The sequence below is a fragment of the Punica granatum genome, chromosome 6 (assembly GCF_007655135.1).
Source record: "Punica granatum isolate Tunisia-2019 chromosome 6, ASM765513v2, whole genome shotgun sequence".
Classification (NCBI taxonomy): Eukaryota; Viridiplantae; Streptophyta; class Magnoliopsida; order Myrtales; family Lythraceae; genus Punica; species Punica granatum.
Genome location: NC_045132.1, coordinates 20499612 through 20527476, shown reverse-complemented (window position 1 = coordinate 20527476; position 27865 = coordinate 20499612). Strand labels below are relative to the sequence as shown.

General features: G+C 39.2%; 5 protein-coding genes across 9 annotated transcripts; 2 read left to right on the top strand and 3 right to left on the bottom strand.

Annotated features, from left to right (window-relative positions):
* Positions 1–92: 92 nt before the first annotated feature.
* On the top strand, positions 93–6881 carry LOC116211482 (protein CHUP1, chloroplastic). Of its 3 annotated transcripts, none has more exons than XM_031545887.1 (10): positions 93–232; positions 1985–2197; positions 2348–2439; positions 2541–3287; positions 3739–5094; positions 5195–5326; positions 5445–5626; positions 5722–5833; positions 6003–6146; positions 6407–6881. In XM_031545887.1, exons 2-10 carry the CDS (start codon positions 2110–2112, stop codon positions 6506–6508), a joined length of 2955 nt encoding a protein of 984 aa, XP_031401747.1. In that variant the 5' UTR covers positions 93–232; positions 1985–2109; the 3' UTR covers positions 6509–6881. The 3 variants fall into 3 exon arrangements, with proteins under 3 accessions (XP_031401747.1, XP_031401746.1, XP_031401745.1); XM_031545886.1 differs by lacking the exon at positions 93–232 and adding an exon at positions 1521–1754; XM_031545885.1 differs by lacking the exon at positions 93–232 and having other exon boundaries at positions 1768–2197.
* Positions 6731–10233, bottom strand: LOC116211484 (uncharacterized protein At1g26090, chloroplastic). Of its 3 annotated transcripts, none has more exons than XM_031545891.1 (8): positions 9885–10233; positions 9184–9327; positions 9016–9090; positions 8730–8923; positions 8480–8651; positions 7771–8187; positions 7427–7589; positions 6731–6869 (listed from the first exon to the last, which is right to left on the bottom strand). In XM_031545891.1, the coding sequence occupies exons 1-7, from the start codon at positions 10149–10151 to the stop codon at positions 7458–7460; spliced, it is 1401 nt and encodes a 466-aa protein (XP_031401751.1). In that variant the 5' UTR covers positions 10152–10233; the 3' UTR covers positions 6731–6869; positions 7427–7457. The 3 variants fall into 3 exon arrangements, with proteins under 3 accessions (XP_031401751.1, XP_031401752.1, XP_031401750.1); XM_031545892.1 differs by having other exon boundaries at positions 6732–6865; XM_031545890.1 differs by lacking the exon at positions 6731–6869 and having other exon boundaries at positions 7297–7589.
* Positions 10234–15533: 5300 nt separating this feature from the next.
* Positions 15534–16411, bottom strand: LOC116211642 (CLAVATA3/ESR (CLE)-related protein 12). Its single transcript, XM_031546104.1, has one exon. The coding sequence runs from the start codon at positions 16301–16303 to the stop codon at positions 15950–15952; it is 354 nt and encodes a 117-aa protein (XP_031401964.1). The 5' UTR covers positions 16304–16411; the 3' UTR covers positions 15534–15949.
* A 1688-nt stretch (positions 16412–18099) lies between these two features.
* LOC116212538 (coiled-coil domain-containing protein 130-like) lies at positions 18100–21380 on the top strand. The gene is made up of 7 exons (XM_031547203.1): positions 18100–18245; positions 18905–18967; positions 19058–19137; positions 20002–20110; positions 20279–20438; positions 20519–20682; positions 20774–21380. The coding sequence occupies exons 1-7, from the start codon at positions 18243–18245 to the stop codon at positions 21119–21121; spliced, it is 927 nt and encodes a 308-aa protein (XP_031403063.1). The 5' UTR covers positions 18100–18242; the 3' UTR covers positions 21122–21380.
* A 4376-nt stretch (positions 21381–25756) lies between these two features.
* LOC116212241 (transcription factor TCP12-like) lies at positions 25757–26899 on the bottom strand. The gene has a single exon (XM_031546808.1). The coding sequence runs from the start codon at positions 26897–26899 to the stop codon at positions 25757–25759; it is 1143 nt and encodes a 380-aa protein (XP_031402668.1).
* Positions 26900–27865: the final 966 nt, after the last annotated feature.

Sequence of the window (27865 nt, the reverse complement as noted above, 5' to 3'; positions counted from 1 at the left end):
TTGTCGACATGGCATGCTCAGACACAATCATTGTTAAGTAAATCAGGAAATCAGGCCCGAGCTTCTGCCAACATACAAAAGCAGGACGGCTTTTGAAAATGCCGCCAGCGGCAAATGCAATTGAGGCGCTGCGGAAGTCTTCCTTCCATCAAGACCCCAACCCCCAACTGGCCAACTCCGGTGGCCTCTCTCTGAAGCTGTCCCCATGGACAGTGCTCACTGCCTCAAACAGGTTAGACACTGCTCTCTCCCTTCTCATGCCTCTTCTTGCGACCCTTTCTAATTCTAACCCAGCTTTTGGTTGGAGGAATCAATGATTGTTTGCGGGCTGCTTTGTCCTGTCTGTGTCTCTGCAGCCAAAATTACTGTCTCATCTCATGAAAATGGAGAAACCCATCTTCCACGACACTGCTTTGTGGTTGTGTATTCGACGAATGGCTAGTCTCCTAGCTAGTTTCATCGAAAAGAAGTACAAAGATCGATTTTTTCTTCTTCTTCTTTTTTTTTTTTCATTTTCTTGTGAAGATTATTGCTTGAACTTGAGGATGAAAATTCTGGTGCAAACAACAAGGACAGGGAAGAGTGGAGCCCATAACATTCATGACACAGAGGGAGACATCGTTGTGCCCCTTTCCTCTTTGCTTGTTTGGGTTTTGAGAAATATCCCCATCGATTAGTTAACACCAGCAAATTCCTCGGCCAAACGACTCATCTCTGATGTCCTTTTAAAAAATTTCTCAGTTCTCCTTAAAAAATGTGCTGGGTTATATTTAGACTGGCTATTTTTCTAAAGCAAGTGTTAGAAAATAGCATGCCCGAGTGTTTTTCCCCTCTGTGAATTCGGGTTTACCTATGCCTTCGGAAGTTTTAAGCTGGGTTTATCTGATCGTGAGGTCGACTTCTATAAATTGAGAAAATTGATCCTTTTTCGGTGGAAAGCGTCTTGGATGTTGAGATTTTAATTTTCTCATTATCCTAGTTTTTTTTTTTATTTAATTTTCTTGCATATGACTGATATCTCCTGGGCAACCCAAAGCCAGAACGTTTCCATCCATAAAAAACCGAAGGAGATAAGGTCTGAGGATATATAGAGCCTGTGGTTCTTTTTTGTCAGATAAAACAAAACCTCTACCATGACATCTCAGAGAGAAGCCAAAAAGATTGGGAAGGGCCAATCAACCAACAAAAAGTCTCACTTTTTTTTGCTTTTTGGTTGGCTTCTTTTCACTTGGCTCAAAGATTTATCTAACCCACTAAGATTTTTGATCTCATTTACGTGTCTGTGGGTCCTGTTTGGATCACAACTGTTGAGAGGAAGCTTGAGACTTTGATTGGGTGGCTGAGACTGATGAGATGTGTATGCATACATTGGATGATTATTGTTAGTCGTAATTTGGTCCCTTCAGACTGGAAAATAAATGGACTGCCACCTACCAAAGTTTAGCTGTATAACATCCAACCATAGTATTAATTGGGTGGATTTGACAACCTTCAAGAAAATGTGTCTCTGTGAGAGAGAGAGAGAGAGAGAGAGAGAGAGAGGCGTGCAAGAATCTATATTTGCCCTCCTTTTCACTCTTCCACTCCAATCTCTAACGGCCAGACGAGAGACGCAATTTGGTTTTCTCTTGGTCTTTCTCAAAATTACAGTTTCTGGAGGCTGTCTGTGTCTTGCTTATAGACATGTTTCTTAGCTCTGCATATATTCTTCTCTCGGAGGGATGTGGTCACTCGTTAACCCCACCATCTTCTTGGTATGTTCTCATTCCACTGGAGAAAGATTGGCCACTAGTTATTTGGTGGTTGCTGTAGCTCTTAGCAACAAGACCTTGCTTTGGAATTCTTTACATATTATCCAAAAGCCGAATAAAGCGTGCCAAACTCTTTCACTTGGTTTCCCATAAGCCTGATAAGATGGATTACTTTTCGTGCTCATGGGACTAGCTCGAACTCTGATATTGGGTTTTGATGCTACTTTGCACAGTGCAACTGCTCATAGGGGATATGTTATGAGCTGCTCCACTGTTCCATTCCGACTTCAGAAACTTATGGTGTGAGTTTTCAAGTTATGGGGGTGATGGTTGAGAATCCATCTTCGGCAGTTCCGACATGATAGTGAGGTTAGGCTTCTTGGTAGCTGCTTCCATTGCAGCTTATGCAGTCAAGCAGCTCAACGTTAAGTCCTCAAGGCCTCGAGGTATCAATGTCTTCAATCTTTTTCATTCAATGTCTTCAATTATTCGGATACAATTTGAATTATTGTTAATAGCGTTCATAATATATTACTTTTTCTGTGAAATTTTTGCCGAAGAAAGCATCATCTGAATTCCACTAACTCTAATCCCAGATAATGATGGAGCAAGGTCAAAGCAGCAACAAGATTACGAGCAAGACAAGGTGCAGCGAATATATTCTTCGGGTGGTGTCAAAGAGGGGGATGTAAGCTTCTTTTATATCTCGTTTTTCCATTCTGTATTGTAGTGCTGATTTAAATATTATACTCCATTTCTCAATCATGTTTCAATTCACTGTGCGAGTAGGGGGAGGAGGAAGAGGAGGAGGAAGTCAAATTGATCAGCAGCATATTTAATTCAGCTTCCCGCAACACTCCTTACCTCGACGATGAAGATATTTTACCTGAATTTGAAGATCTTCTGTCAGGAGAGATTGATTTCCCATTACCTGATAAATCCGATGAGGCAAACAAGGACATGGTTTATGAAACTGAGATGGCAAACAATGCAAATGAACTTGAGAGGTTGCGTAGACTAGTGAAGGAGTTGGAGGAAAGAGAAGTGAAGCTTGAAGGAGAACTTCTCGAGTATTATGGGCTGAAGGAACAGGAGTCAGATGTTCTGGAGCTGCAGAGACAGCTGAAGATAAAAACCGTTGAGATCGACATGTTAAACATCACTATTAACTCGTTGCAAGCTGAGAGGAAGAAGCTTCAGGATGAGATCTCAGTGGGAGCTTCAGCAAAGAAGGAGCTCAAGGTGGCACAGAATAAGATTAAGGAGCTCCAAAGGCAAATTCAGTTAGATGCTAACCAGACAAAGGGGCAACTATTGCTGCTTAAGCAGCAGGTCTCGACCCTTCAGGCGAAGGAGGAGGCAGCGGTGAAGAACGATGTTGATGTTGAGAAGAAGCTGAAGGCTGTGAAGGAGTTGGAGGTGGAAGTTGTGGAGCTCAAGAGGATAAACAGAGAACTTCAGCATGAGAAGAGGGAATTGATTGTGAAACTTGATGCCACTGAAGCTAGAGCTACAAAACTCGAAAACATGACAGAGGTTAGAACTGATTTTTACTTTGTTGAGATACCAAAATTTCCCCTTTTTTTTTTCCCCGTAAAGATGTTTTTCTTTCTGCTTCGACTTTTTGAAATTGAGTTTAATATGTAGTTGCCATTATTTTTTATTTTGTATAGTTTCTAGTTTCGGCAGTTCTTTCATTGGAAAAAATAGTAACCCTTGTTTTGGTTCCATTTTGCTTGTCTAAAGAAGACAATGAGTCCATGCATCATGGCTGATTTTCTATTTTCATTTTGAAGAGATAGGGAAATCAGAAAGGTTTTACAAAAGAAGAAAGAAAGGTTGAGCTGCATCTTAAATAATATCACCATTAGTGAGAACCTGGAAATTTGCTGTTGAAATTCTACTGAACTTCACGGTTTTCAGCAAATGAAAATAGAAAACGGTAGAATTCATTCATAACCAAGCAACTCAAATACTCTTGTTGCAGAGTGACATGGTTGCTGCGGCGAGGGAAGAGGTCAACAAACTGAGGCATGCGAACGAGGACCTGTTGAAGCAAGTGGAAGGTCTCCAGATGAACCGGTTCAGTGAAGTCGAAGAGCTGGTCTACCTCCGGTGGGTCAATGCTTGCTTGAGGTTTGAGCTACGGAATTTCCAAACACCACAGGGAAAAATATCAGCACGTGATCTCAACAAGAGCCTGAGCCCAAGGTCAAAAGAGAGAGCTAAGCAATTAATGTTAGAGTACGCAGAATCTGAACGAGGCCAAGGGGACACAGATCTTGAGAGCAACTTCTCTCATCCATCTTCTCCTGGGAGTGAAGATTTCGACAATGCATCTATTGATAGTTCTATGAGCAGGTATAGTAGTTTGAGTAAGAAACCAAGCTTGATACAGAAGTTAAAGAAGTGGGGAAGGAGCAAGGATGATTCAAGTGCTTTCTCGTCACCTGCAAGATCATTCTCGGGCTCTCCCAGTAGGGCGAGCATGAATCTCCGCCCAAAGGGCCCCCTTGAGTCTTTGATGCTCAGGAATGCAGGGGATAGTGTAGCCATCACTACGTTTGGTAGGATGGAGCTGGAGGGTGCTAATAATTCTCCAAAGACTCCTGGAGGTGATTCCTTGAACTCCGTGGTGTCCTCGTTTCATCTGATGTCTAAGTCCGTTGAGGGAGTGTTGGATGAGAAGTACCCCGCGTACAAGGACCGTCACAAGTTGGCCCTGGAGAGGGAGAAGCAGATCAAAGAAAGAGCTGAGCAGGCAAGGGCTGAGAAATTTGGTAATGCTATTAGAAGCTCAGGTTCAAGTCTCGACTCTAGGTCCAAGGACGATGGAGGGAGGATGATGCCTGTGATGCTGCCCCCGAAGCTCTCACAAATAAAGGAAAAGAAGCCAACCGACTCAACTGACCAATCGGGTAATAAGACAGAGGAATCTCCTGCGGTGAGCAAGATGAAGCTCCAGGAGATCGAGCGGAGGCCTCCAAGAGTTCCTCGACCTCCTCCTAAGTCATCTGGAGCTGCTTTTACTAGCACTGGTCCCACTGCTGTGCCAGGCGGCCCACCACCACCTCCCCCACCACCACCAGGTGTTCCACTGCCTCCACCACCACCTGGTGGAGGGCCACCCAGGCCTCCTCCGCCACCAGGGAGCCTTCCCAGAGGGCCAGGAAGTGGCGATAAAGTCCATCGTGCTCCTGAGCTGGTTGAGTTCTATCAGACACTGATGAAACGGGAGGCGAAAAAGGACACTTCGTCCCTTCTTTCTTCATCATTGAATGTTGCGGATGCTAGGAGCAACATGATCGGGGAGATTGAGAATCGGTCATCATTCCTGTTAGCTGTGAGTTTACTCTCCCTTCTTTCCTCACCTCACTATAGTTCCTTTACACCTTTGAAGCTGAACTTCCAACTGAGCTTTTTCTTTTGTTGGGCTGGTATAGGTGAAAGCTGATGTGGAAACTCAGGGTGATTTCGTTCAGTCCCTAGCCACCGAAGTTAGAGCAGCTTCCTTTGCCAGTGTAGAAGATTTGGTGGCCTTTGTGAACTGGCTAGATGAGGAGCTTTCCTTCTTGGTACGCAGCTGTATATCTGGCAAAAAATGCGTGCCATTTTACCATATTTTTAGCTGGTAGGTTTGTTTATTTTCAGAGTAATTGTATATACTGAGGTGCTGTATTATGCTTCCGTCAGGTTGATGAAAGGGCAGTATTGAAGCATTTCGATTGGCCCGAAAGTAAAGCAGATGCATTGAGAGAGGCAGCATTCGAGTACCAGGATTTGATGAAGTTGGAGAAACGAGTTTCCTCTTTCGATGATGATCCCAAGCTCCCATGTGAAGCTGCCCTAAAGAAGATGTACTCATTGCTTGAAAAGTATGTGCTGCTCCAATTTGTTGCGTGATAATTTAGTTCTAAATGTTTACATCTTGAAGTAAGTTTCATTCCCTCTGCATTTTATGTTCTGACAGAGTTGAGCAGAGTGTTTATGCACTACTGCGAACGAGGGACATGGCTATTTCGAGATACAAGGAGTTCGGGATCCCAGTTGATTGGTTATCAGATACAGGAGTTGTTGGCAAGGTACCTTAAAATAAACGGGACGAAAGAATTTCTCAAGGCTTTCCATATTTTTATTCCTTAAAGAGTAAATGAAGAAGGAACCTTATGGAAATTCCGAGTAAATTCACACGTTGCAGTCATGGCAATTAGCGGTGTAAATATGGACATTGAGACGTTTCCTATTTCGCAGATCAAGCTGTCATCAGTTCAGTTGGCAAGGAAGTACATGAAGCGAGTTGCCTTGGAGCTTGATGCGTTGAGCGGGCCCGAGAAAGAACCCAACAGAGAGTTTTTGGTTCTGCAAGGCGTGAGATTTGCTTTCCGGGTCCATCAGGTACATCTCTCTTCTGTTCGCCTCATCCGCCCAAGCTTTAAAATCCAGTAATGGAAGCATTTCATCATTCTTGAAAATTATGTAAACGGGTGCTGCTGGTATTGAAGTGCTTACTCGTGAAATTTACTGCACATCTGTGATTTACATCGGCAATTCTCGAAGTCCACAGCCTTTTCTTTCTTTTCTCTTTTGCGCGTTGAGGATTGCAAATAGTGTTCGTGAATCATGCAGCTAATAAGGAAATTATCGTTGTTTTCCAGTTTGCGGGTGGATTTGACGCGGAGAGCATGAAGGCTTTTGAAGATCTAAGGAGTCGCATTAGTACACAAACCGGGGAAGAAAACAAGCCCGAGCCATCGTGAATGAAGATATCATATCTCCTTGTAATGTACCATTCTTCTAAAATCATCTCTGATACTTTTTTTCTGTACACATTGAAGCCTTCTTTCTCCCTATACAACACGTAAAAGTTGTACAATCAACAATGAGCATTGTATTTGTAAAGTTGTAAAATGCACAATAGCTCAGTACAAAGCGCGAACTGTCTCAATATGTTCGACATAACAGATGCCCTCAGGAGGTTTTCCGGATTTCGACTGTTGGATCGGGTGGGGTGGCTTGTCGGTGTACAATGGTCCTTTGCTGTCGCTATATTCTCAAATCTCTTTTCCTTTATGATTCCATTGTGTTGCTGAAGGCTTTATGAAATCACAAGACACCTGGCTGGGTTCAGCATAGTTTGGAGTGAAGACAGTTTTCATTTCAAAGAAAGTACCAGGAAAGTTGTTACGCGAATTATCGTTCACATAATAAGTTCGACGGCCAAATATTTCGGTTGGCAACCCAGAGTTGCATCTAACTGCAAGGATGGCCGAACTAAATCCAATAATGTGTTTGATTTTACAGAGTTGGGTTGAGTTTTTATTTTAATTGATTTATAATAATTGTGATGTTGAATTATGAGAAAAAGTGTGAAAAAGTAATGAATAATTTAAAAAAATGATTGTATTGTTGAATTATGAAAAAAGTAATGAACAATTGAGAGAATTTATTATTAAAAATTTAATTAAATGGTTAAAAAAAATTGAAGAAAAATAAAAAATTAATAATTGTGTTGTTGACTTTTGTTGTATAGTGAGTAGAGTTAAAGTTAGAATTAAAATCTTAAAATCAAATTGCGAAATTAAACGGGCCGAAGTATGATGATCTATCAATGAAGAAAGAATGCAAAAATCTTATATTGGTTTTTCTACTCTTACATCGAATCTAACTGAACTCACGTTATCAGCGCAGGAATGGTTAGTCGTTGAGTTATCGCATGGTAATAACTAGGCTCCGATCAACAAACTTGGCACCTGCCACTTTACCCTGGATATCCGACGGCAAAGAAATTACGCGTCTCTGATCTCCTGCTTCCACCAATAGCTCGGATCCTCCCCTATACTGCATTTTGCAGCATTCCAACAGAGAAAAAAGTGAATAAGGAAACTATCAAAATTTGTCCAATAATCAAGAAAAGGGCATGCCACATGACCATTTACCACACAATTGTAGAATATATGAACAAATTGCAGCAGATATAAAGGCTTGATATCTACAGCATGATGATGGATTTAAAATGAACCTGATAAAGCTTGATCTCTGACTTGTCAAAGCCAGGCATGAGAAGAGTCACCGACTTCTTTGCTGCATCAAACTTAACTGGTGCCATCACATTGCTATGGCTTGATGATGGCAAAGAAAGAAGTTCCTGAGATTGTCTGCTGGCAGAATTCAGCATGACTGAATTCCAATCAGGACGGGAACAGAATGAAAGGTGTGGGATGAAAGCAAAAGGCATCGGCGAAAGTCCTTTAACTTTTTCGTTGGAATCTTCACTAGGGTCTAGAGAGCTGATACCAAATGCACCAGATACTTGACCACCGGATTGGATCGTGCGGCCCCAGTAACGTATTGCTGAGTCCACTGAGACTGGATTATGTGGGTCCATCACAATGAAGCAACCAAACTTGTGCTGTTCCAAGAAGGCAGAGGATCCTCTCTGTAGAAATCATCAGAATTTGGGTCAAAAAGGGGCAGTTGGTATTACAATGTAAGATTCCTGTCGCAGTTCTTGCCAGTTCGATTGATGTTGGCCATGTTGAAAGTGAAAATACAATACTCTTAATTCATCTCTAAAAGGGTCGACTTGGTCTGTTTCGAGTTAAATATGCCAGTGTCATGCTGGGTCCCAGTTCCAGTCAGTTATATTTGCAAAAGCTGCACTTACGCAACTGTATTGGGCAAGAAATTGCCATCCCTTACTGAAGCTGATAAATCAATTCATCATTTACCAGTAGCATTTCTTCCAACGTGTCCCATATCCTTGTGCTTGTATTACTGTTGAGAACAGACTGGCTGTCAGTTAAGCTCATTGCATCATCCACGAGCCCAATGATCGAGGGACCAGCTAATCTTCCCAGATCTGTCTTCTCAGCAATGCTTCGGAAGTATTTCAAGTACAATCTGGAAATCATGTTATGGGACAAATATCATCATCGTCGGACACAGATATGGATTGTACAGGGAGAGAGAGATTCGGACCTTGCTTTGCTGCTTGCAGCAATCAGCCGTAGAGTTTCCTCAGAGCTGATACCGTCATATACAACTATGTCATAGCGTTCCCTCTGATGGTTTCTCGGCGACTTAATCCCCGTGAATCTTACATATCTCTCCAGGGCAAAAAGTGAGAATATGGAGTCCATTCCAGGAAGCACCCCTAGCTCTTCCCCCACCACCTAATGTACCAAACCTCTTATGTAGATGAAGCATTCCAGAATTTGTTTTAGAGGTATTACATCAAATATTAAAAGGTTGATCACCTACCCACCCCTTCAAGAACTCCTTGCGTCAGATTAAGCCGGGCGTCTGCTTCCTTGAGGCGCTTGAGAGGCTCAAGCAGCATCTGTCCGATAAGAAATGTTTCTCAGCGGAATTTCGAGGGATTGAACGAAACAATTGCATTGAAGCAGAGGGGATGAGGAAGAAGAAAACACACTTTAGTTGTCTCCAATCTCACAGCTGAGAGGTTACTATTGCAGGTAACAGGAGCAGGCCCGATCTTGCAATCTAGGAGATGCTCGGCGGTGGGATCTTGTGAATGTATCACCAAGCATGTATTGAGTCCTGCCCTTGCGTAATGCTGAGTTTTAAAACGGAAATACCGAGAAATTGGTTAAAGAAGAAACACTTCACCAACCAAAATTAGCCAATGTATGTAAACTATTACCGTTGGGCTCAAAAGCTCCCATTTTCAAGAAGACAAGGGGAAAGGGGGGGACTCTCAATCATACATGAACTCAACCTTGCAAAAACCAAGATGCTCCAATTGATGTGGCACAATAACCAGCACTTAATTTATCTTTTTCAAACAATTCAAATTGGAATGAAAACAAAGCACGTCGTCGCCACAAACTGAATATATCAGAAACAGATAAAAGTCCATCACAATCTGTATTATGGTTCAACACCACAATGGCTACAAAAATCAGGAACAAGCGCTGAATTTCAAGAAACGGATTTCTCGCCGAACCGAAGACAACAGCTTTGTAAATGCATGTTGAGAATGCATTGTACTCAACATGCATTTACAACAAGAAACATACCCAGAAGAAGCTCCGGCTAATTCAACTCTATTAAATGCCTCAAAAGATCAAGATTTTGAAGCCAACCCGGAACAAGAGCTGGGGCAGGGGATACCTGAGCAGCGAAGACAGCTGAAGTGGTCTTGCCGGACCCCCCTTTACCCAAAAACGTCACCAATTTGGTCGGTTTCTCCTCATCACCATCACTGCGAGAACTAGAAGAAGAGGGAGAAGAAGCCATTGTCACAGTCAAAGCTCGGAACTTTCTTCTGTGTGGAGGAGATGGGAAAGGAAAGGGACAGGCGGGTTTCGAAATGAAGAGGGAAAAAGGTACAGTGACCGCCATTTCTGGGCGATTCCGGCGAGAAGTGAAGCGGAGCATCGACGGTGGGAGTTTGGTTGGTGACTCCGGTGATCTTCGCGAGAGAGACTGATTTTTTTTGTCGGCAAATGCGGAATTTCCGATTACCTTTTGCATTATTATGTATTAATTTATTTTTCTGTCCCTCGGTTTTATAATATTATCAAAATTGCTATGAACTATAAAGTTTTCATACATTATGCCATGGTCTCGGTTCTAACTTCTAACACCATTCACGAGACTTCGCATAATCGGGTCATAAATTATTGTAGGCACCGCTTTGTAGATGAAAAAATAGAATTCTATGAAATAGTTCTGGTAAAGTACGCACTAACAAGTGATTATTCCTATATCACAAGATTGCACCATCCATTAAGAAGTAGTCGCCCACATTTGTGAATAAAGCTGACACTTTTTGGTTCGAAAGCACTAGATGGTGTCATGATGATCGAAATTTCATGCACTACATAATAATAAGATGAAACTTCATCTACCAAAAGAGAGAGAAAAAAAAAAGAACTTTGCAATGAATTTAGTATAAAGTTGAAGGTTAAAAATGGTCTCTATAAGACTATGGCCAGCGGGAGTCTCTCCCGCCCGGGAGAGGCGCCACGTGGCGTCTCCAAGTAGCAGGCGGGGCGAGAGATGCGGCTCTTTGTCGAGAGATGCGCAGGCTTCACGCAACAACAACTCTTTCCTTTTTTGAAAGAACAAATATGGCAGTGAGACATAAGTGTGTGAAACCCATTAAGAGATTTGAATGTTCAAAATGGTCTCTATAACATTAAACTTTGATGTGCTTGCATGATGACATTTACCTAAAATGCTCTTGTTGTGCTTAAGAAAATTTGATTTTATATATAGGTCATTTTGAATATACCGTGTACCCAGTAAGCATGAATACTAACCCATTCACACCACAAAAGTTAATTAATCTATATAATATATAAACTTGAATGCTTTGTAATAAAATAGCGGAATAATTATAAATGTATATACAATTTGGGTTAAATTGGATCAAATAAGTAAATAAATATACATTAAAAGTTTATAAATATTTTAATTTATATATACAAGAATATATTTGGATGTGAAATATTTTAATTTGTATATATCCTCAAAACTTATGCATAAATATTAAAATTACAAAATTATCATCAAAACTTTTGTTTATTAATTTTTGTCTGAATTAGAAAAATGATAATTTGAAAAAAGTTACACTATTACCTTCCTTCTTCTAATGTAGTATTAACATATTAATTGATCATAATTCCTTAAGATATTTGGATATAATTATTAGATATTATATACTATAGGAAAAAGAAATATTATTTATGAATTTTTTGAAATTTAACTAAAAATGGTAAAGTTTGAATTAGATAAATTCAATTATATTTATACGTAAAAGTTTTGTGCAACGTACGGGTAAAAAAAATCTAGTTAATTATAAACTTTGAGACCGGATCTACAATAATTGCAAATCATATGTTGATCGTGAATATATTGTTATAGTGATGTTGTTACAGTCACTCTCGTTCAAATTTTACGTCAATTAAAACATGTAAAAGAGATAAAGTAAAAAGGCTATGCATATGGGAAAATCATCGCGGAAATTATACCATGCCTAACTTTATAGCTTGTTTAGGTACAAGGAAAATGGAGAAAATATGTTGGAAGGGAGAGAAAGTTATATGAATTCTTAAAAATTCTCATACAAAATGTAATTTCCTTTCCCTCCCTTTTTTTTTTTTTTCTTTCCGAATGTACCTTTTCTCTCCATTTTCCCTGATCCAAAACGGATGATAAGTCTCTGTTACCATATTTATTGGGGGAGCTTGCCTTCTTTGTTAAATAAGAGAGGTTCAATTCAACGGCAGTGGAGTCTCAAGTACCGTACCTATGGAATACAGTAGGAATGAGCACAACATGACACTGAAAATTACTCATTGATGCGAAAGTCATGACCAGCAGATAGGATATTGATCAGGATGGGAATTAGTCGGCAAATCCTGGTTGAGTAATCAACAAGACAACAGCAGTGGAGAGAATCCTAGGGGGAACCAGACGATAAAGTTGCGAAGGTTGTAAGGGGACATAAGATGTCGATTCTCGCCATCTTCAACAGCTTCTAGAACAACTAGCATTCGGGATTTTAAAGTAATTAGTTGGAGCTCAATCGTTTTTGAACCTTTAAAACTGATGTTATCGTCATAATTAAAGAGTAAACCATCACGATTCTGATCCACATAAAGGAGAAATGTCGTTTGGATTAGCGAGCAAAAATCAAGTATGTTCGGAAAGTATCCATTATGGAGTGCCATTATAGCGCCTCCAATGACTAAGTCTTGACTTGGTGCAGTCCCGGCCGGGCCTAGCCAGCCTCACGTCGATGCGCACAGCCAAGGCATTGCTAGGCCACCCGAAGTTTTAATCTCACCGGAGAAACGATTGGTAACTCAATATAACTTATAGTGACTGGACTTATAATGAATCCTCAATTTTGTAGATAATATTTTGGCTAACACGTATGTAGATGACTCGGCTATTTGCCTTTTCACATCGATATTATCGGGAGGACGTCGGTAGATTCTGTAGAAGGAGTTATATGATAGAGATCGATTGTCTTACATCTCGAGAAGCAATAAGCCCATCTTACCAACAGACAGACAATTCTAGTTAAGAATGATTTATGATGGAATTAATGATGTCATGGAATGTGCCAGCTATGTTGCAATTGTCCGGATTAATCATATTATTATGTCCTTCCAAATTGATTCTTTCCACATATAGAAGGATGCTTGTAAGCTATGAATAGCGAAGATTTTTTTCGGTGGAAATGTATAGCGAAGATTTATATTTCCATATTCGCATGAAACAATAATCCATAAAATTTATAATGGATAACCAACGTGAACTGATTTAAGTGGTTCGACATTTGTTTCCTTTAAATAAGTCTCGAGTTCGAGTATTGTGAATGAAGAAAATTCACACTAGAAGAGCGTTATCCCTTAGTCTCAACTTGATTGGATTAGTTGGGGTCCAATTAGATTTTCAAATATCAGGATTCACACTAAAAAAATTTATAATGGGTAAATCATTATTTTTCTTATCAAATTAAAAGTTAGCGTACCTGAAAAAAGGGAATTTCAATAAGTGCCACAATTTGCTATTTTTATATGAGCCCATCTCCATTATTTGAAAAAAGAAGAAGAAGAAGAAGAAGAAAGAGGCGCATATCTCATTTGAGAAATCAATGACCGCGATTTCAGGTGCGAAAACATGCAAAATATATATATTGAACTATATTATTATATCCATGAGGGTAGAATCCATGCACATACAATTTTTTTTTCTTTTTTTTTTCGGATGAACAAAGGTAAATAAAATCTCAATGTCTCAAATGGTTGGGGCCCGCGAGCATTTATGATCAAGCTGAAGAAAGCGATTCCACTCTTCAGCACTTATTAATCAAATCTATTTACAATCATGCGGCTGCTATCTTCTAGGTACAATTTCTCCGTTCTCTATGCTTTGCTTTTCCTAGCATTCCATAAGCTTTTCAAGTATAATATCAAGGAAATGACACAGAATTGTAATGCATTGATATACACTTTCGCCTGATAAAAATTTTACGTTTAATTTTTATTAACAAGATTATCTGTATTATTTTATTTAAATTACTTTTTCCTTTCTTTATATTATGTTACGAGCCTCTTTTATAACTGAAATTTTTTAAAAAATTCCGCGCAATAATAATAATAAAAAAGGAGGATCGGTTTATATAAGTTTAAAGATCTATAAATAACTATTATATTTACGATTATTATGGGCAAGGGTTTGGGTTTGAGGTGATTATAACAGTTGAGAAATTTTTTTTCTTCTGAAAATGCTAGGGTCAAATCCTCCGAACTTGTTATGTTATATAATTGCCTATGAATTTCAAACAATTTACAGAGTCGTCCATCGATCTCATCTACTGATCGGCAAGACGCGAATAGGAGGACGAGGATCTACCAGATGCTCATAACCAATTTGCTGTTAGAGTTACTAGAGAATTGTGGAGGGGCTTCTCTTTACTCTCTGAAGAAAAAGATTATGTCTTCGTATGGTTCAGATCAATAACCAGGCACGTTGTTGGCTGTGTTAGGCTTCTTCTTAAACCGACCGACGATCTCCCATCAGAACTGGCGTAAATCAACGGGTTTAATCACTTGGGAGTGCCAAACTCGATGGTACAGTTGTAATGTTAAACAGACTTTTTTTTTTTGATGTAAAATGGACTTGCCCTAATAGTATATTGATAGCTCATAGTCAACGACCATCTTATTAAAATAATTAATTTTTCAATTAAAAGGAGTTACGTAAAATTCTACTTGTAAAAGAATCGAACTTGAAATTTTTTTTTTTATAATTCTAGATGAAAATGTGTGCTATTGCATTATTGATGTAATAATATTTACTCATGCCAATACATTACATCTCTTATCTCAATCAATCCCTTATAAACCAGAATTTTAAAAAGAACAAATCGGAAAAAAAAAAGCCCTTGAAAGGGGACCTCTCTTAATTCTGCTTTACATATATAACGTCCGAATCATAACTATCATTTCACGGGCCTTTTCACCTCTCATTCCCAACCAAAACACTTCCCCACCTGAGGTAATTCTCTTTAGTTAACAATTACTCCTTCCTTCCTCTGTCCCCTTCTCATGATTTATGAGCACTCTTTTCACCTTTTTTGGCTTCTTGTAGCTCTAAGAAAACATTTCATACATTGTATATATATCATTGTTTGTGTCAGTTGTAACATGTTAGAAATCCCTTATGCAATTGATCATAATAATTTCTTTTTCAGATAAAATACTATAAAATCCGAGTTTTTTTTCAGTTATATATATATATATATCGAGGAATGCATACTTTTTCATTTAGGAAGAAAAGGGCATTACATTTGAATATACTTAAGTTGTAATAAGATGTTCCTATTTCCTAATGCACACTAGCTTTGTTTGTTTGTCTCTGCGCGCCCTCCCTAATATTAATTAGAATGACTGAACTAAACTGATTCACGCATGATGCATATCCTAATTTTTTTCAGTGCGTATTACTTGATATTTAGAAGGCTAGGCCTAGTCTAATCCAAATTTGAGTCAAATCGGCTCAGTTCTAAAGGTATAGCTCTCCCAATTTTTCTCAATTTCAAAATACTCGAACTCAAGATTTTATTTGAGGGAAGTAAGTACCGAACCACTTGAATTAATATATTGATTGTGTACATATATATTATTAATTCAATGTGAATATGCACACACACGAGATGTGTGTTTCTTGGCACGAAAGAAGGCATAGAATAACGCCAAGTGACAATGAAAAAAACCCCATTTCTTGCAACTTTGGAAGATAGTCAAGCTAACCGACCCCATTATATTATGCCATTATGGTGCATAAACAACCTCTCATTGCCTTGCCGTCACAGCCACTCATGTGATCATTCCAATTTGAAATTTCACCAGTAAAATCTAATAATTTGTATGAAATTACTCCCATAGCTCTAGAATCAAAACATTATAATGGGGAAAAAATAAATGGAAGAATAACCTACTGGAATTAATGATCACAGAGCATTCCAGTGAAAACCCAAAATTGTATATATAGTACGTATGTAATGTGCTATTTCTGAAGATATATTAACAAATATTGAGATTAATACATGTACAAAGGCTGCATTTCACAAAAATCGCAATTCCCAAAAGAAATGGAATCACCATGCAAACCAGTTTCCTTGACCCCGCCATGTAAGTCAATCAATAATAAAATCTTCATCGATGGTGCAGCGGGTTTGGGCCAGTGGGGACGAGGCGCTTCTCTACACCATAACGAGGGTCGATCTCGCTCTTAGCTCGCTCATCTGAAGAACCTCCCATATGATTTTTCTGGTGGCGATGGTGGCGTTTCTGAAAAGGAGCGAAGTCGAATTTGCTGGTGAGAACCTTCCGGTTGATCGAAACCTGATCACGAGAGATCAAGGACGACGACGGGTATGTCGTAGTGCCTATATGTTGATTGTTGTGATTCATGAAGAAGGGCATGGCATTATGAAAGTGGTGAAACAATAGGAAGAGGAGAGAGAGCCAAAGCAAGGTGAAGAGCAGGTGGGAGACCTTCAAAGCCATGGAAGAAGTGGAGGAAGAGGTGGAGGAGAAGGATGGAGATGAATGGAAGCATGGAGCATGGAGGATAGCCACACCACCCAAATTTGAGTTTAGCAGATGGGAGAATTCTCACCAGTTTATGACAACCTGAAACCCTATAGGGAAGGTGGTTCTATAAATATATATATAACATGGACATACCCTATGTATAGAAACCCAAGTAGGATACACACATATGCATATATCATTAGTTTTTTTTTTCCTGTTATAAGAAAATTTCATGAATCTAGTATAAGATTAGAAAAACGAAATAAAGGAGCAGTAAAAATCTCACTGAGAATGATCAAATCCAATTTTCGGACTTAACTAATTTGAATCGGTAACTTGTACCATTGTACGAAGATTCATTCATTGTTCTTTTTTGTTTTTCTTCCCCCAAATTCATTGCTTTCATGTGGGAAAACATAGCAGCATATCTACCTTTTTGTGCTTATTTAATAAATTTATCAATGGTTAGGGAATATGAGAATGAAAAGGAGGGAATAGGACAATGGACCCACTTCCCCCCCCCGAACGAAATGAGAGTTCCTTACAATTCAAGGGACCATAAAAGGGACATTAATGGCCATAATTTGGGATGATTGCCAAACCTTGAATTATATGTGCTTGATTAATATGCTAATTAATGGGTCTTTTTGCAGCATCTTAATTAAGTTTGATTAACTCGTATGTGCAGACAATATTATAAGGGTTAAGTTTTGGGGTAAATATGAAGCTCCACTATATATGAATTATACGTTGAGGTGGCCGTCCATCGTCGGTGGATTGCATCAGAGATAATGGTGGGGAATGGACACATTCGATATTCCCCATGGACAAAGCAAAGTGTGAACAGTGAAAAGAAGGTTATAATGCCTTATAATAAAAGGGGATCTTGGCAAACTTTCTTGTCTATGCTACTTTTCCCGATCTCTGCTTGAAGGAAATATCCATTGTCCCCGGCAAAAACAAGTCAATTAGCATATGCTCATACGTATATATAAATTAGAAACCGAAAGGCGCGGCCTCAACTGACAAACTTCGTCTTCAGTGGACGGATTTTGTCGGCATTGTAGGAGTTTGAAACGCTCTTGAAACACTTCCTAGTCACAAAATGTCGATGTTCGAGTTAGGATGTATTAATCTCAGCTAGTTACAGGTAGATGATGCCTCTTGATTTTACTAAAAGCAAAAAGTTAATATTAGAAAATATTGGTGATCTTTGAGGTTAACACATAACTTGGTAGAAAAATATATGAAATAGTGACTTCTTTCTGTTGAAGTGTGACGGAAATATCAACAAGTGATTAACTTGGATGGCAAGATAGTTTGCGATTCTCATGAATATGCTGAATCTATATTAGACGATCTGCTTAGATCAATTCAGAAAGGGATTAGCCTTTTCAACAGTTAAAAGAAAAGGGGTGCTCATAAAAAAAGTAAAAAAAAAAAACAAATGGGAAACCCTCATTGACAAAAAAAAAAGTACTGTGAGGAAATTAGGGTAATATAGTGGCACGTACCATCACTTAAAAATAAAAAAAAGTTTTAGATTTGGTTCTCATCAGCGGATTACTTGAAACTACTCTTTCATTTAGTTTCTAATTTTATTGTACTAATCTCATGTACCTAAAAAAATGTAAAGGAAAAAAGAAATAGTTAGCACAAAATCAAAATCACAGCAAAAGCCAAAAGTGGGCCGACTATGGGCCCACCTTAGCAGGCCTCTGTGAAGCCCATAGCTGAGTCGGTCTCAGCTGGGCCCAAAGTGGCGGCAAAACACGCGGCGGGACAGGAAGAAATATTCTACTCTCTCCGACGACATATTTGCAGGACAGCCAGAAAACAATTATAAGAACAAAGGAAAGAACGACCGGCGAGCTGATTTGATCAGGCGAAGAATCGGAAGAAATCCAACAAAATGGTTAGTAGAAGTTGTTCCTATCGAATCCCCGCTTTATCTAATGATGAATTGATAGCAGATGAGCTGCGGATTGTTACTTGATTTTTCCTTTGGGGTGCGGTTAGGGTTTTGCTTCAATTATCACCTGTCTTGGATCAATTCTTGCAGCATAAGCTTGTAATTTTGCACGATAAAGGACGGAACCGAACTGGGTTTTGGGTTCGCATTTGTAATTTTTAGGAATTTGTTCGGTGTCTTCGTGCCTCGAAGTTCTTTGTGTAGGAGTGTTTGATCGACGAATTAGGAGAACAAGTCTTGATTTTGGCTGTAATCGTTAGAGATTGAGCCTAAACAGACCTTCCAGACCATAATTCTTGTCCCAGTTGGCAAGGATAGTTGTTTTTCCATCTGTCCTGTCTCAGTCCTTCGTTGTTTCTGTAATGTTGAAACTTTTTGGGATGATTCGCTCGTGTGTAGATGTATTCATTTCGGTTGTTAACTGTGGATTTATTACCGTCGAACGGATTTAGGGAGATTTCCTTTTGGCCCTGTGGGTAATTCATTTCTTCAGATAAAATATCTGCTAGCCAGGCTTTGTTTCCATTTTTATTTCTATCTGATTATATCTGTTTTATCACCTGCTGGTACTTACAACTCTATTCTCTTTTGAATCTTTGCAGTCTTCTTTAGCAGCTGCAAGAGCTGACAACTTCTACTACCCTCCAGAATGGACCCCAGAGCAGGTAATTTACGAATAATTTTCAGTTTGTCAGTGTCAGGTTATGTTTCGATGGTGAATGAGGTGCTTAGTCTATATCTTGTTCTCTGTGCAGGGTTCTCTAAACAAGTTTCATGGTCAACATGCTTTGAGGGAGAGAGCACGGAAACTGGATCAGGGCATCCTGATCATAAGGTAATACATAATGCCATGTTCAGGTCTTGCTAGATGCTTCATGTTGAAGTTTGGCTAGTTCATTTAATAGTCTTTTATGGCTTCCTTCGTGATTTTTATATCTTTCGAGGATATGATCTTCGTTTGCACTTATAAACTCTATTGCTTAGATCATCTGTCAGCCATGCATGTTGAAACCCAATCCAAAGAGAGCATTTGAGCTCTACATTGAAAAGTTACTTTGCAGTATGCAATATTTTACTTGCATAGATCTTCATTACTTAATTAGTATTTCTTAGTTTCTTCCCAAGTTGATGTTAACATGACTTGCCCATTAACCAAATTCTGCAAAAGTTAAGGAATTTTCTATCAAGAATAGACAGTAATGCAAACCAGGTTCTTCGTGGAAATTGCCAAATGTGAATGAGGATAAACTTTTACATGCGAGAACTGGATATCTGAAGAGCAAATAATTTACTTGGATAAATTTTTATAAGAGTAGTATGATATTCTTTATTGATTTTTATACCCATATTAACGTTTTTCCGTATAATAGTGTTCGTCACTGCTTGTGAGTTCTTGTTGCAGGCTGGACGCTACTTTTTTTTTGAATGAGATTAATATTTTAATGATTTAACTAATATTAAAATTACATAGATGGATCTCTCTTTTGTCCGAAATATCCTCCGTCCAGTTGGGAAGAGCATTAGATATTACTTTTCACATTTGAATTGGAAGATTATATTGTGGCAGGGTCGAAGAACTATATAAGAAAACATCAAAGTATTTCTATTATTATGACTGGCTTTATAGATATGCAGATCTGTTCTAGGAGATGGACATGAAAAGACATTGTGTGCTAATTCCTGGTGTGCATCATCTTAGGTTCGAGATGCCTTTCAATATCTGGTGTGGTGGATGCAACTCTATGATCGCAAAGGGTGTACGGTTCAATGCAGAGAAGAAGCAAGTTGGAAACTACTATTCAACAAAGGTATGATCTCTCATGAGTACTAGACTGCAAAAGCTAGAAGCTAAGAAAGAAAAAATTGGTGTGCCTTTTATATGAATTTGGAAAATGATGCTTTCGGTTTTTCTCTACCTCCTTTGATTGGTAATAACAATTTCTTCTCTGTACCTTTCTTTCTCCCTCTTCCTATAGATATGGAGCTTTACTATGAAATCAGCGTGCTGCAAGCATGAGATAGTTATCCAGACAGATCCAAAGAACTGTGAATATGTAATCATAAGCGGGGCTCAGCGAAAAACTGAGGATTTTGACATAGAGGATGCTGAGACATTTGCCCTTCCAGCTGACGAAGGTTGGTACTTCTGGTGTCTAGCATTTATCTTGGATCACCCAATTCTTTTCAGTAGACATAACTAATTCATCTTTCTGCAGAAAGAGGTAAGCTCTCGGATCCATTTTACCGGCTGGAGCACCAAGAAGAGGATATAAAAAAGAAGAAAGAGGCTGAGCCTGTACTAGTGCGCCTTCAGCATCTCTCTGATGCTAGACATGCAGATGATTATTCTCTGAACAAGGCCCTGAGAGCCCAACTTAGAGTACGTTTCTTGGTTTCCCTCGTCTCCAGCCAGTTTCTTTAGGTCTTCATTCTGTGTCTGCGGTATTGATTCTTAATTTAAATTGTTGCAGTCTCAAAAGAAGCGAGTTGCGGAAGAAGAGGCTGCTTCTAGAAAGATGGGTCTCGGCATTCGACTTCTTCCTGCATCAGAAGAAGAGAGTGCTGCTGCTGGCCGTGTCAAATTCCCTCCAAAGTTTGACCGAAACATGAAGGATAAACGGGCACTGATCAAATCCTCTTCCATCTTCTCTTCTTCTTCCGTTTCTCCATTGCCATCAAATAAAAGAAGAATGGAGCTCGAAACAAAGAGGAGGAAAATTAGGGCAGCAGCAGCATCAAGCTTGTTAACAGGAGGATTCAAGCCATCTTCATGGTCGAGAACAGTGGCTCTAAAGGAGGAAGGCATAGAGGAACCTTAGTTTCTGCAAGAAAATCTTAGTTCCTGTCCTCGAGTAGGGGCAACTATCTGTAGTAGTTTGGTTAAATTTGAGAAGGGCAATGATGTTTGTGTATAGGTGTAAGCTTTGTTACATGTGGTCTCGCAGTATAAATTTGTGCCTCGGTGGTGGTCGGTAGCTGGTGACCAGGCATATCATCATGTATCAGAAGTATTTGTACGAGGGATTTATGGATATTTTCTTGAGCAGTGATACAGAAATGAATGCATGTCCTTTCCCATGGGGGTGTTCATGGCGCGGTTTCGGTTTGAAACCGAACCGAACTATTCCGAACCGTAAAAATGGTTTGGTTCGGTTACTTGAGTACTGTCCGAACCAAACCATTTGACAATCAAAGAGCCGAATCATTTCGAATCGGTTATTTTGGTTTGATTTGGTTTGGTTCTTCGGTTCTGTTTTAACAATATTAGTGTCGAGTGTGAGTCAAGGATAAGAAGAGTTTTTTTTCCTAACACTTAAATGGTTCAGTTCGGTTAACTATAAGTAACTGGTTGGAGATGATTCGGTAACTAGCACAACCATTCATGCCCTGCTGAACTGAACAAAAAATGAACCGGTTCGAATGGTTCGGTTCGAATTGGTTCGGTTTTGGCGGTTCGTTTGGTTTTTGGTTAATTATGAACAGCCTACCTTTCTGAAGCATTTTCTATCTACCATTAACTTGTAATGGCGCCTTCAGTGATCTGATCTCGGACAATGAAGAGATATCACGTCCCCATAGAGATGTATGTCTGAGGGAGGATGAGCCACATACCAAAATTGTGCCGAACAAGGGACACACACCATCCCTGCTCCATCATTTATGAACACTCTACGAACCACCCCAATGAGAGGCTTTAATATACCGGGGGAGGAATGGAAAGAAACATTTATTCTCAGTCATCATGATTCATGAAACACTTTCGCTAATGTATATCTGATATAACCAGCTCGACGTAGCTTAGAAATACTTACTTGCATATGAATTCAAGCCTCAAGGAAAGCCTATAAAACGTTCCTTATTAAGTGTATATTTATAGGTGTAACAATTCAGGGAAGATTCCTTCTAGCTAGAACAATAGTATAATTCTTTTTTTTTTTTTTTCCCTTTGCCCTAGGCCTGCATATAAGTCACTGTTGACCACATGATGCTTTAAAATCATAGTAGGGCAAACAAACCATAGCTAGCCAAAGAAATAAGTGAAGGTTTGGTTGACCATCAAATCTTACATGAAAAACTATGCCAGAAAACTAGCGGTGTAGGGACTAGATGGGCATTTTCTTTACGTATAAAGAATAAATAAACAGCAAAGGCTTGTCCATATGCATGCGAGAACAAATTAAGGAATAATATTTATAATTTACTTTCTGTCCATGGTCTATGTGTTATGTATGCACATTTAATTTGTTTCAATTGTCTAAGTCGACATATATATGTTACAAGATGTGATCAACCCAACCGAGTCATCGGCATGGACAATGATGTACTCTTCGAATAATTTCGCTTTCACTTTAAATATATTATCTCGTCTTCAAACGAGAAACCTGCATAGTTGTGAAATATGTGTGTGTATATATATATATGCATTTATATGAGAAATACTTTTCTCTTTTGGAGGATCGATCAGAAATTCAGAAGGGATTAGGGGTCAAAATGACAAAAAAGGGACTGCTGCTGAGCCTGAAATTAGGGCGAGTAATTAACATTTAAGCCCGAAAAGCCAAGGAGTTCGTGCATTTTAATGATGAGCAGTGTAAAATACGAACTCTGCGTCATCCAGACGAGACTGAGACGAGACGAACTCAGAGTCGGAGACAACTGTCTCTCTCTATCTCTCTCTCTCTTCCCCCCTCCCCTCACTCACTACATGTCCCTTCTAACGTTGTTTACAGATACATAGTAAGAGGCAATTAGTGTCATTTTCCTTTCTCGGAGTTGCATTCCACCTCCTTTTGACGGTAAAGAGTTCAGGCTCTAAAGTCCTGATATGGCTCAAATAATAAATTTCGTAATGAGGTTTAGATCCATTTGCTTATGCCATGTGAAAGTTATTATGTACATTGGTCGCTCTCTACCTCTTTATTTTATTATTAAAAAAATCCTTTTTTCTTCTTTTCTTTTAAAATATCAATCATTTTGTTTAAATTTATTTTCTTGATAATTTCCTTTCCGTGATTATTTATCGAGTCACATCTTGAAAAGAAGCATTCTGGTTGTCACATATGCATTGCACTATCTGCAGGTAATAGTAATGAAGTTGTTATATATGTACCATTATAATCCTTATGGAAAGTTTGACAATTTCTTTTTTTTCTTTTTTTTTTTAAAAAACAGTTATTTAGATGCCACCAAATTAAAGTGGACGTGAATATTTCATTTCACTAGGTCTTTGATCTCTTTTGTAACTGAAAAAGAAAATTAAAGTGGACGTTCTTGTAGCGCACGAATAACATATGATTTGCGATTTCATCCTATCCGAAATATATATATATATATATATATATATACACGTATATATATAAGTATGTCTATTCCGGTACCGAATTGACTCAGCCCATAATATATGCTTTTCATTCTACGAGAAAAAATTACGTAATATTGAAGATTATTCGGAACGCTTTGCATTACAATTGATAGCATAGAATATTCTGGGACTGAGGTTAAAAATAAAAAAAATATGATCACGTGCTTTTCTGCTCCAGATACCCCTACTTCCAATTGAAATATTGGGTTTCATTCCCCTCATGCACAATCAGCCCCTTATTACCGCCTATAAAATGCAATATTCTCAAGCTGCTCCGCTAGCTCTTCTCAAAATTCCAGCTGAAACCAGTACCCATTGAGAACTTTTATATATCTTACCTAATTAAATGGTATCAGGACGGGATGTTAGGTAATCCGAGCCATGTATGACCACTACTGATCATATCACATAACTCGATTGAAGAAAAATATTATCCGTGAATATATTTGTACGCATCAAATATCTAGTACATGGTGTTCATGTATATACTATAGAATGATTGTTATTCCACGTCTGCCAGCTACAAAGGAGATTAGAATCAAATGATAAGAGCATCATACTACAACTATAGCTAGGGCCAGGATATTGATTGAAAATATACTAAATTTATCCATTTTAGCTTCAAATTAGAGCTGTTATTAACTGAATTCCTGGCCACGACGAATATTTGGAGTAATTAACAGTATTACTCTATTTTGTTTGGGCAGTGTGCATAGTACAGACTGATGAGAAAGAGTTCGACCAAAAAAAGAAAAAAAAAAGAAACACTGATGAGAGAGTTTGAAATTATAGTCAGAAAAGCACAAAACACAAGTCTTAGATACCATATGCATGCAGACACATCTGAAAAGCCTCTTCATTAGTCGTTGCTAGGGTTTCATAGGATGATGATGACGACCATAAATATTTCAAAAACTAAAAGAAAAAGATATAAAAAAAGAATATATTAGAATAAGAAAAAAAAATTGGAACCAATCAAACTTCATTCCCAGACTCATCTAAAGTACCAATGAATCTAGGCCTGGTCTCAGTAGGTTAATCATTAATAAGAAACATGGAAAATCACCATCAAATTTCTCAATTTTCCCTAAATACTATGTTTTAATCCCTAGCCAACAGCCATAATGTATCCAATCAAGGGATTGAGAACCATCACCACACTATATTTAGGTTGTCAAATCATCATCAGAACTTATTAGCGACTCTAGTCAATGTGACAGTTAAGTGAAGCTAGCTAGAATATTACACCATCTGATAAGTGTGTCACTTGCCCTGCAGGTTATACATATATTAACGGAATTGATGTTGAAACAGCAGCCATTTCTGAGAGGATCTTCTCGTTAATGAGCCTGCCTATGGGTTCTGCTGTAAATGAGGACTGGGCAACTTATTATGAAGATATAGAGCCATGATTATACCCGATTGTATTACTGATTTCTCTTCACCATATCATTTAAGAGATATTACTTCAAACTTACCGAAAGCATGATAAATATGAATTGACACATTTTGGAGAATATGAGAAATCAGGAGCAGAGGTTTTCCAGTTTAATTAGCTGTCCCATTTCCTAACAACCTTATGATCAAGAACACCCATTTCACAAAACAGATGTTCATTCTGTTGAAAAATAAATGAATGACAATTTTTAGCTAGCAGCAGCATAGGTAAATATAGATAATAGACTGATAGGCACAAATTACGAACATTCTAAACAGAGTTGCCTGTTTGCAACGGCATAATCATTGTCACTCAATGCTCATCAGAGCCTCAACGATCAGGTGAAGAGCTTAATAATATAAGCACTTCGCTATGTGTTGTCCCGCACCCTTGTGGATAAAATTCACCATTTACACACTTAATCAAGACTTCTAAAAGCATACACTACTCTACCAATCAGATGCCAAGAGACTCAAGATTTACTTTATAGAACAATGAAAGCTTCATAACTCGAGAATTTGGTCACCACAACGACTAGGAATGAGAAAAAGGGAAGTTAATCTGCCAGAAAGTGAGAACTCTGTGAATGAACAATAGCGGTTGTAGTGGTGATCAAAGTACCTTACTATTGATATTGACCATTCCATGAACTTCCTAAGCCGTTTTTGGTTGGCTGAGCCCGGGGATGTTCAATAGAATGGAATTGGGGTTGCATTGGGGACCGCCGTAGGATGCCATGAAGAGTGAGGGTGAGTTACTATCAGCAATTTCTTGGACATTACCTTCCAGAAAATCCACTCCTCCAATCATCTCGTAGCAGCCATATTCTAAGTTGAGATCCGGATATGAGCTGGGTTTAGTCGTCGTGCTCGTGATTCCGAGGAATCTCTCGATAATGCTCGAAGCATTCATCTCATGGCCACCAAAATGATCTGAATCCCTACAATTGTCTGGTGAGCCGAGGACCCTACCATCAAGATTTCCGCCCTTAGGGTTCCCCGGCTTCTCATTGGCTTGCTTTGAATCTTCTACATTCAGCCCTTTCATCACCAACTTCTCCCTTGTCCTTTCCCTTGCTCTCTCCCTCGCCTTGTTCCTCGAGTCCCTTCTGGTGCGAGTAATCCTGCAAGCTTTTTTCTCTTTGCTTTGTCCACTCTCTTGGCCGCCTTCTTCTTCCTCCTCCTCCTCTTCGGCCTCCTTTGTTTCCGATACCACCGCGCTCTCAGGTGTGGAGTCCATGTTCAAATGCGAGCACTTTTTCTTGGAGAGTTCATCGATGGCACCCTCGGACTCTGATAACAGCCAGTCGATGGTCTCACTGGCCTTGTCAAGGCCCAACATCTCCTGAAGGTCGAAGAACTTGCGAGCGATGTGGACAGACAGTCTTATCCTCCGGTCCCTGAGGCCCTGCGCCGTACGGATCTTGCTGTGCCTATCCTTCTTCCCGATTCTCTTCCGAGGCATCAACTGTAATTTCCTCGAACCTGCAGCTTTGCCCCTTGTTTTCTTGCTGGGACGGACCATTGAAGGCAAGACCCGGTCAGGTGAGATGGGATTCCCTGCTTGATTGGCACCTTCGGTTGTCTCGACCATCATATAACACGAACCGGTGAAATTTATATCAACATCAGCTCGAGCTTCAGTCACCTGCCCTTCCTGGAAGAACAGCTGCTCGAATATCAATTCATCATCCAAATCGTAAAATGTTGGACCGATCGGCGAAGAGGACCTCCCGATGACTAGGGCTTTGTCCGTGTACTGTAGATGGAGGTCAGAGAAGCTGCTGGGGGGAAACATATTGTGTAGCCGTAAACTACTCCGAAATATATAAAAGAGAGACAAGACTTGATCTTGCAATAAGATCGATCATTACACATTACTGGCCATCCAAATCTTCATGAAAACATGCCCTAGATATAGCTTGACCATTATATTTTAGCTAGAGGAGAGTGGTAGCCCTAGATATAGCAATTAAAGAACATAGCATATATGGAAAGAGGAGGGGAGCTAATTTATGATAGATCACATATGTAGACAACCTGAGGAATTTGCTGGTTCAGATATGGAAGGAGAGGAGGGGAAGAAGTAAAGAACTGTTTCACGAACATTAATGTCTATGTTCAATGAACATTTATGATGAGTAAAAGTTGGAGCTTCTGGTGCAGCTTTATAGTGTGATAGAGCTAGGGTTTGGACTTCAGAGGGGGTGAAAGAACAAAGCAGAAGTGAGTGGGATGCAGAGAAAGAGGAGGAGAGATAGAGGTGCAAGTGAAGCTGATAATAGATCATTTCACGTGGATGCAGCAAGAGGTGGTTGCTATAATCCTGAATAATGTTTTCGAAGATATAGCATCGACAACGATATCTAGGCATAGCACGTTGTTAACTACAGGTTCGTAACTTTTTGATATCACTTCATGTCTGGGAGTTGCATCTGAAACAGCTAGCACTTTACACTAAAAGCATGTCCGTCCTACTTGAAATTATTAGCTCCAATTGGGAGTTTTATGTCTGGTATTTCAAGCTAATCGTGTCATACTCTTTCGGAAGAAAGAATTTTATTAAGTTCAAAGGGGGTATGACAAGAGAACTGTTGTGTTCATTGACTATATACATTAACTAGGCTGGCCAGAATTCAGCAACAAGATTAAATCGAAAAACAATTATGTCATTGCGGAAAAATAAAAAATCTGGCCAGAGTCAATCGAACTTCCTCATTTGTAGCACCAGAAGTAAAACGAAACCCGCACTTAATATCTTTTT

Excerpts from the sequence above, each read along its gene's own strand:
- LOC116212241 (XM_031546808.1), bottom strand. The coding sequence starts at position 26,899 with ATGTTTCCCCCCAGCAGCTTCTCTGACCTCCATCTACAGTACACGGAC.
- LOC116211484 (XM_031545891.1), bottom strand. The coding sequence starts at position 10,151 with ATGCTCCGCTTCACTTCTCGCCGGAATCGCCCAGAAATGGCGGTCACT. Across the intron at positions 8,924-9,015 it reads CGCAAGGAGTTCTTGAAGGG|GTGGTGGGGGAAGAGCTAGG; the intron begins GTGGGTAGGTGA and ends TTGGTACATTAG. Across the intron at positions 8,188-8,479 it reads CGTTGGAAGAAATGCTACTG|AGAGGATCCTCTGCCTTCTT; the intron begins GTAAATGATGAA and ends TGATTTCTACAG.
- LOC116211482 (XM_031545887.1), top strand. The coding sequence starts at position 2,110 with ATGATAGTGAGGTTAGGCTTCTTGGTAGCTGCTTCCATTGCAGCTTAT. Across the intron at positions 5,327-5,444 it reads ATGAGGAGCTTTCCTTCTTG|GTTGATGAAAGGGCAGTATT; the intron begins GTACGCAGCTGT and ends TGCTTCCGTCAG. Across the intron at positions 5,834-6,002 it reads ATACAGGAGTTGTTGGCAAG|ATCAAGCTGTCATCAGTTCA; the intron begins GTACCTTAAAAT and ends CCTATTTCGCAG.
- LOC116212538 (XM_031547203.1), top strand. Across the intron at positions 19,138-20,001 it reads CAGGGCATCCTGATCATAAG|GTTCGAGATGCCTTTCAATA; the intron begins GTAATACATAAT and ends GCATCATCTTAG. Across the intron at positions 20,439-20,518 it reads TGCCCTTCCAGCTGACGAAG|AAAGAGGTAAGCTCTCGGAT; the intron begins GTTGGTACTTCT and ends ATCTTTCTGCAG.
- LOC116211642 (XM_031546104.1), bottom strand. The coding sequence starts at position 16,303 with ATGGCTTTGAAGGTCTCCCACCTGCTCTTCACCTTGCTTTGGCTCTCT.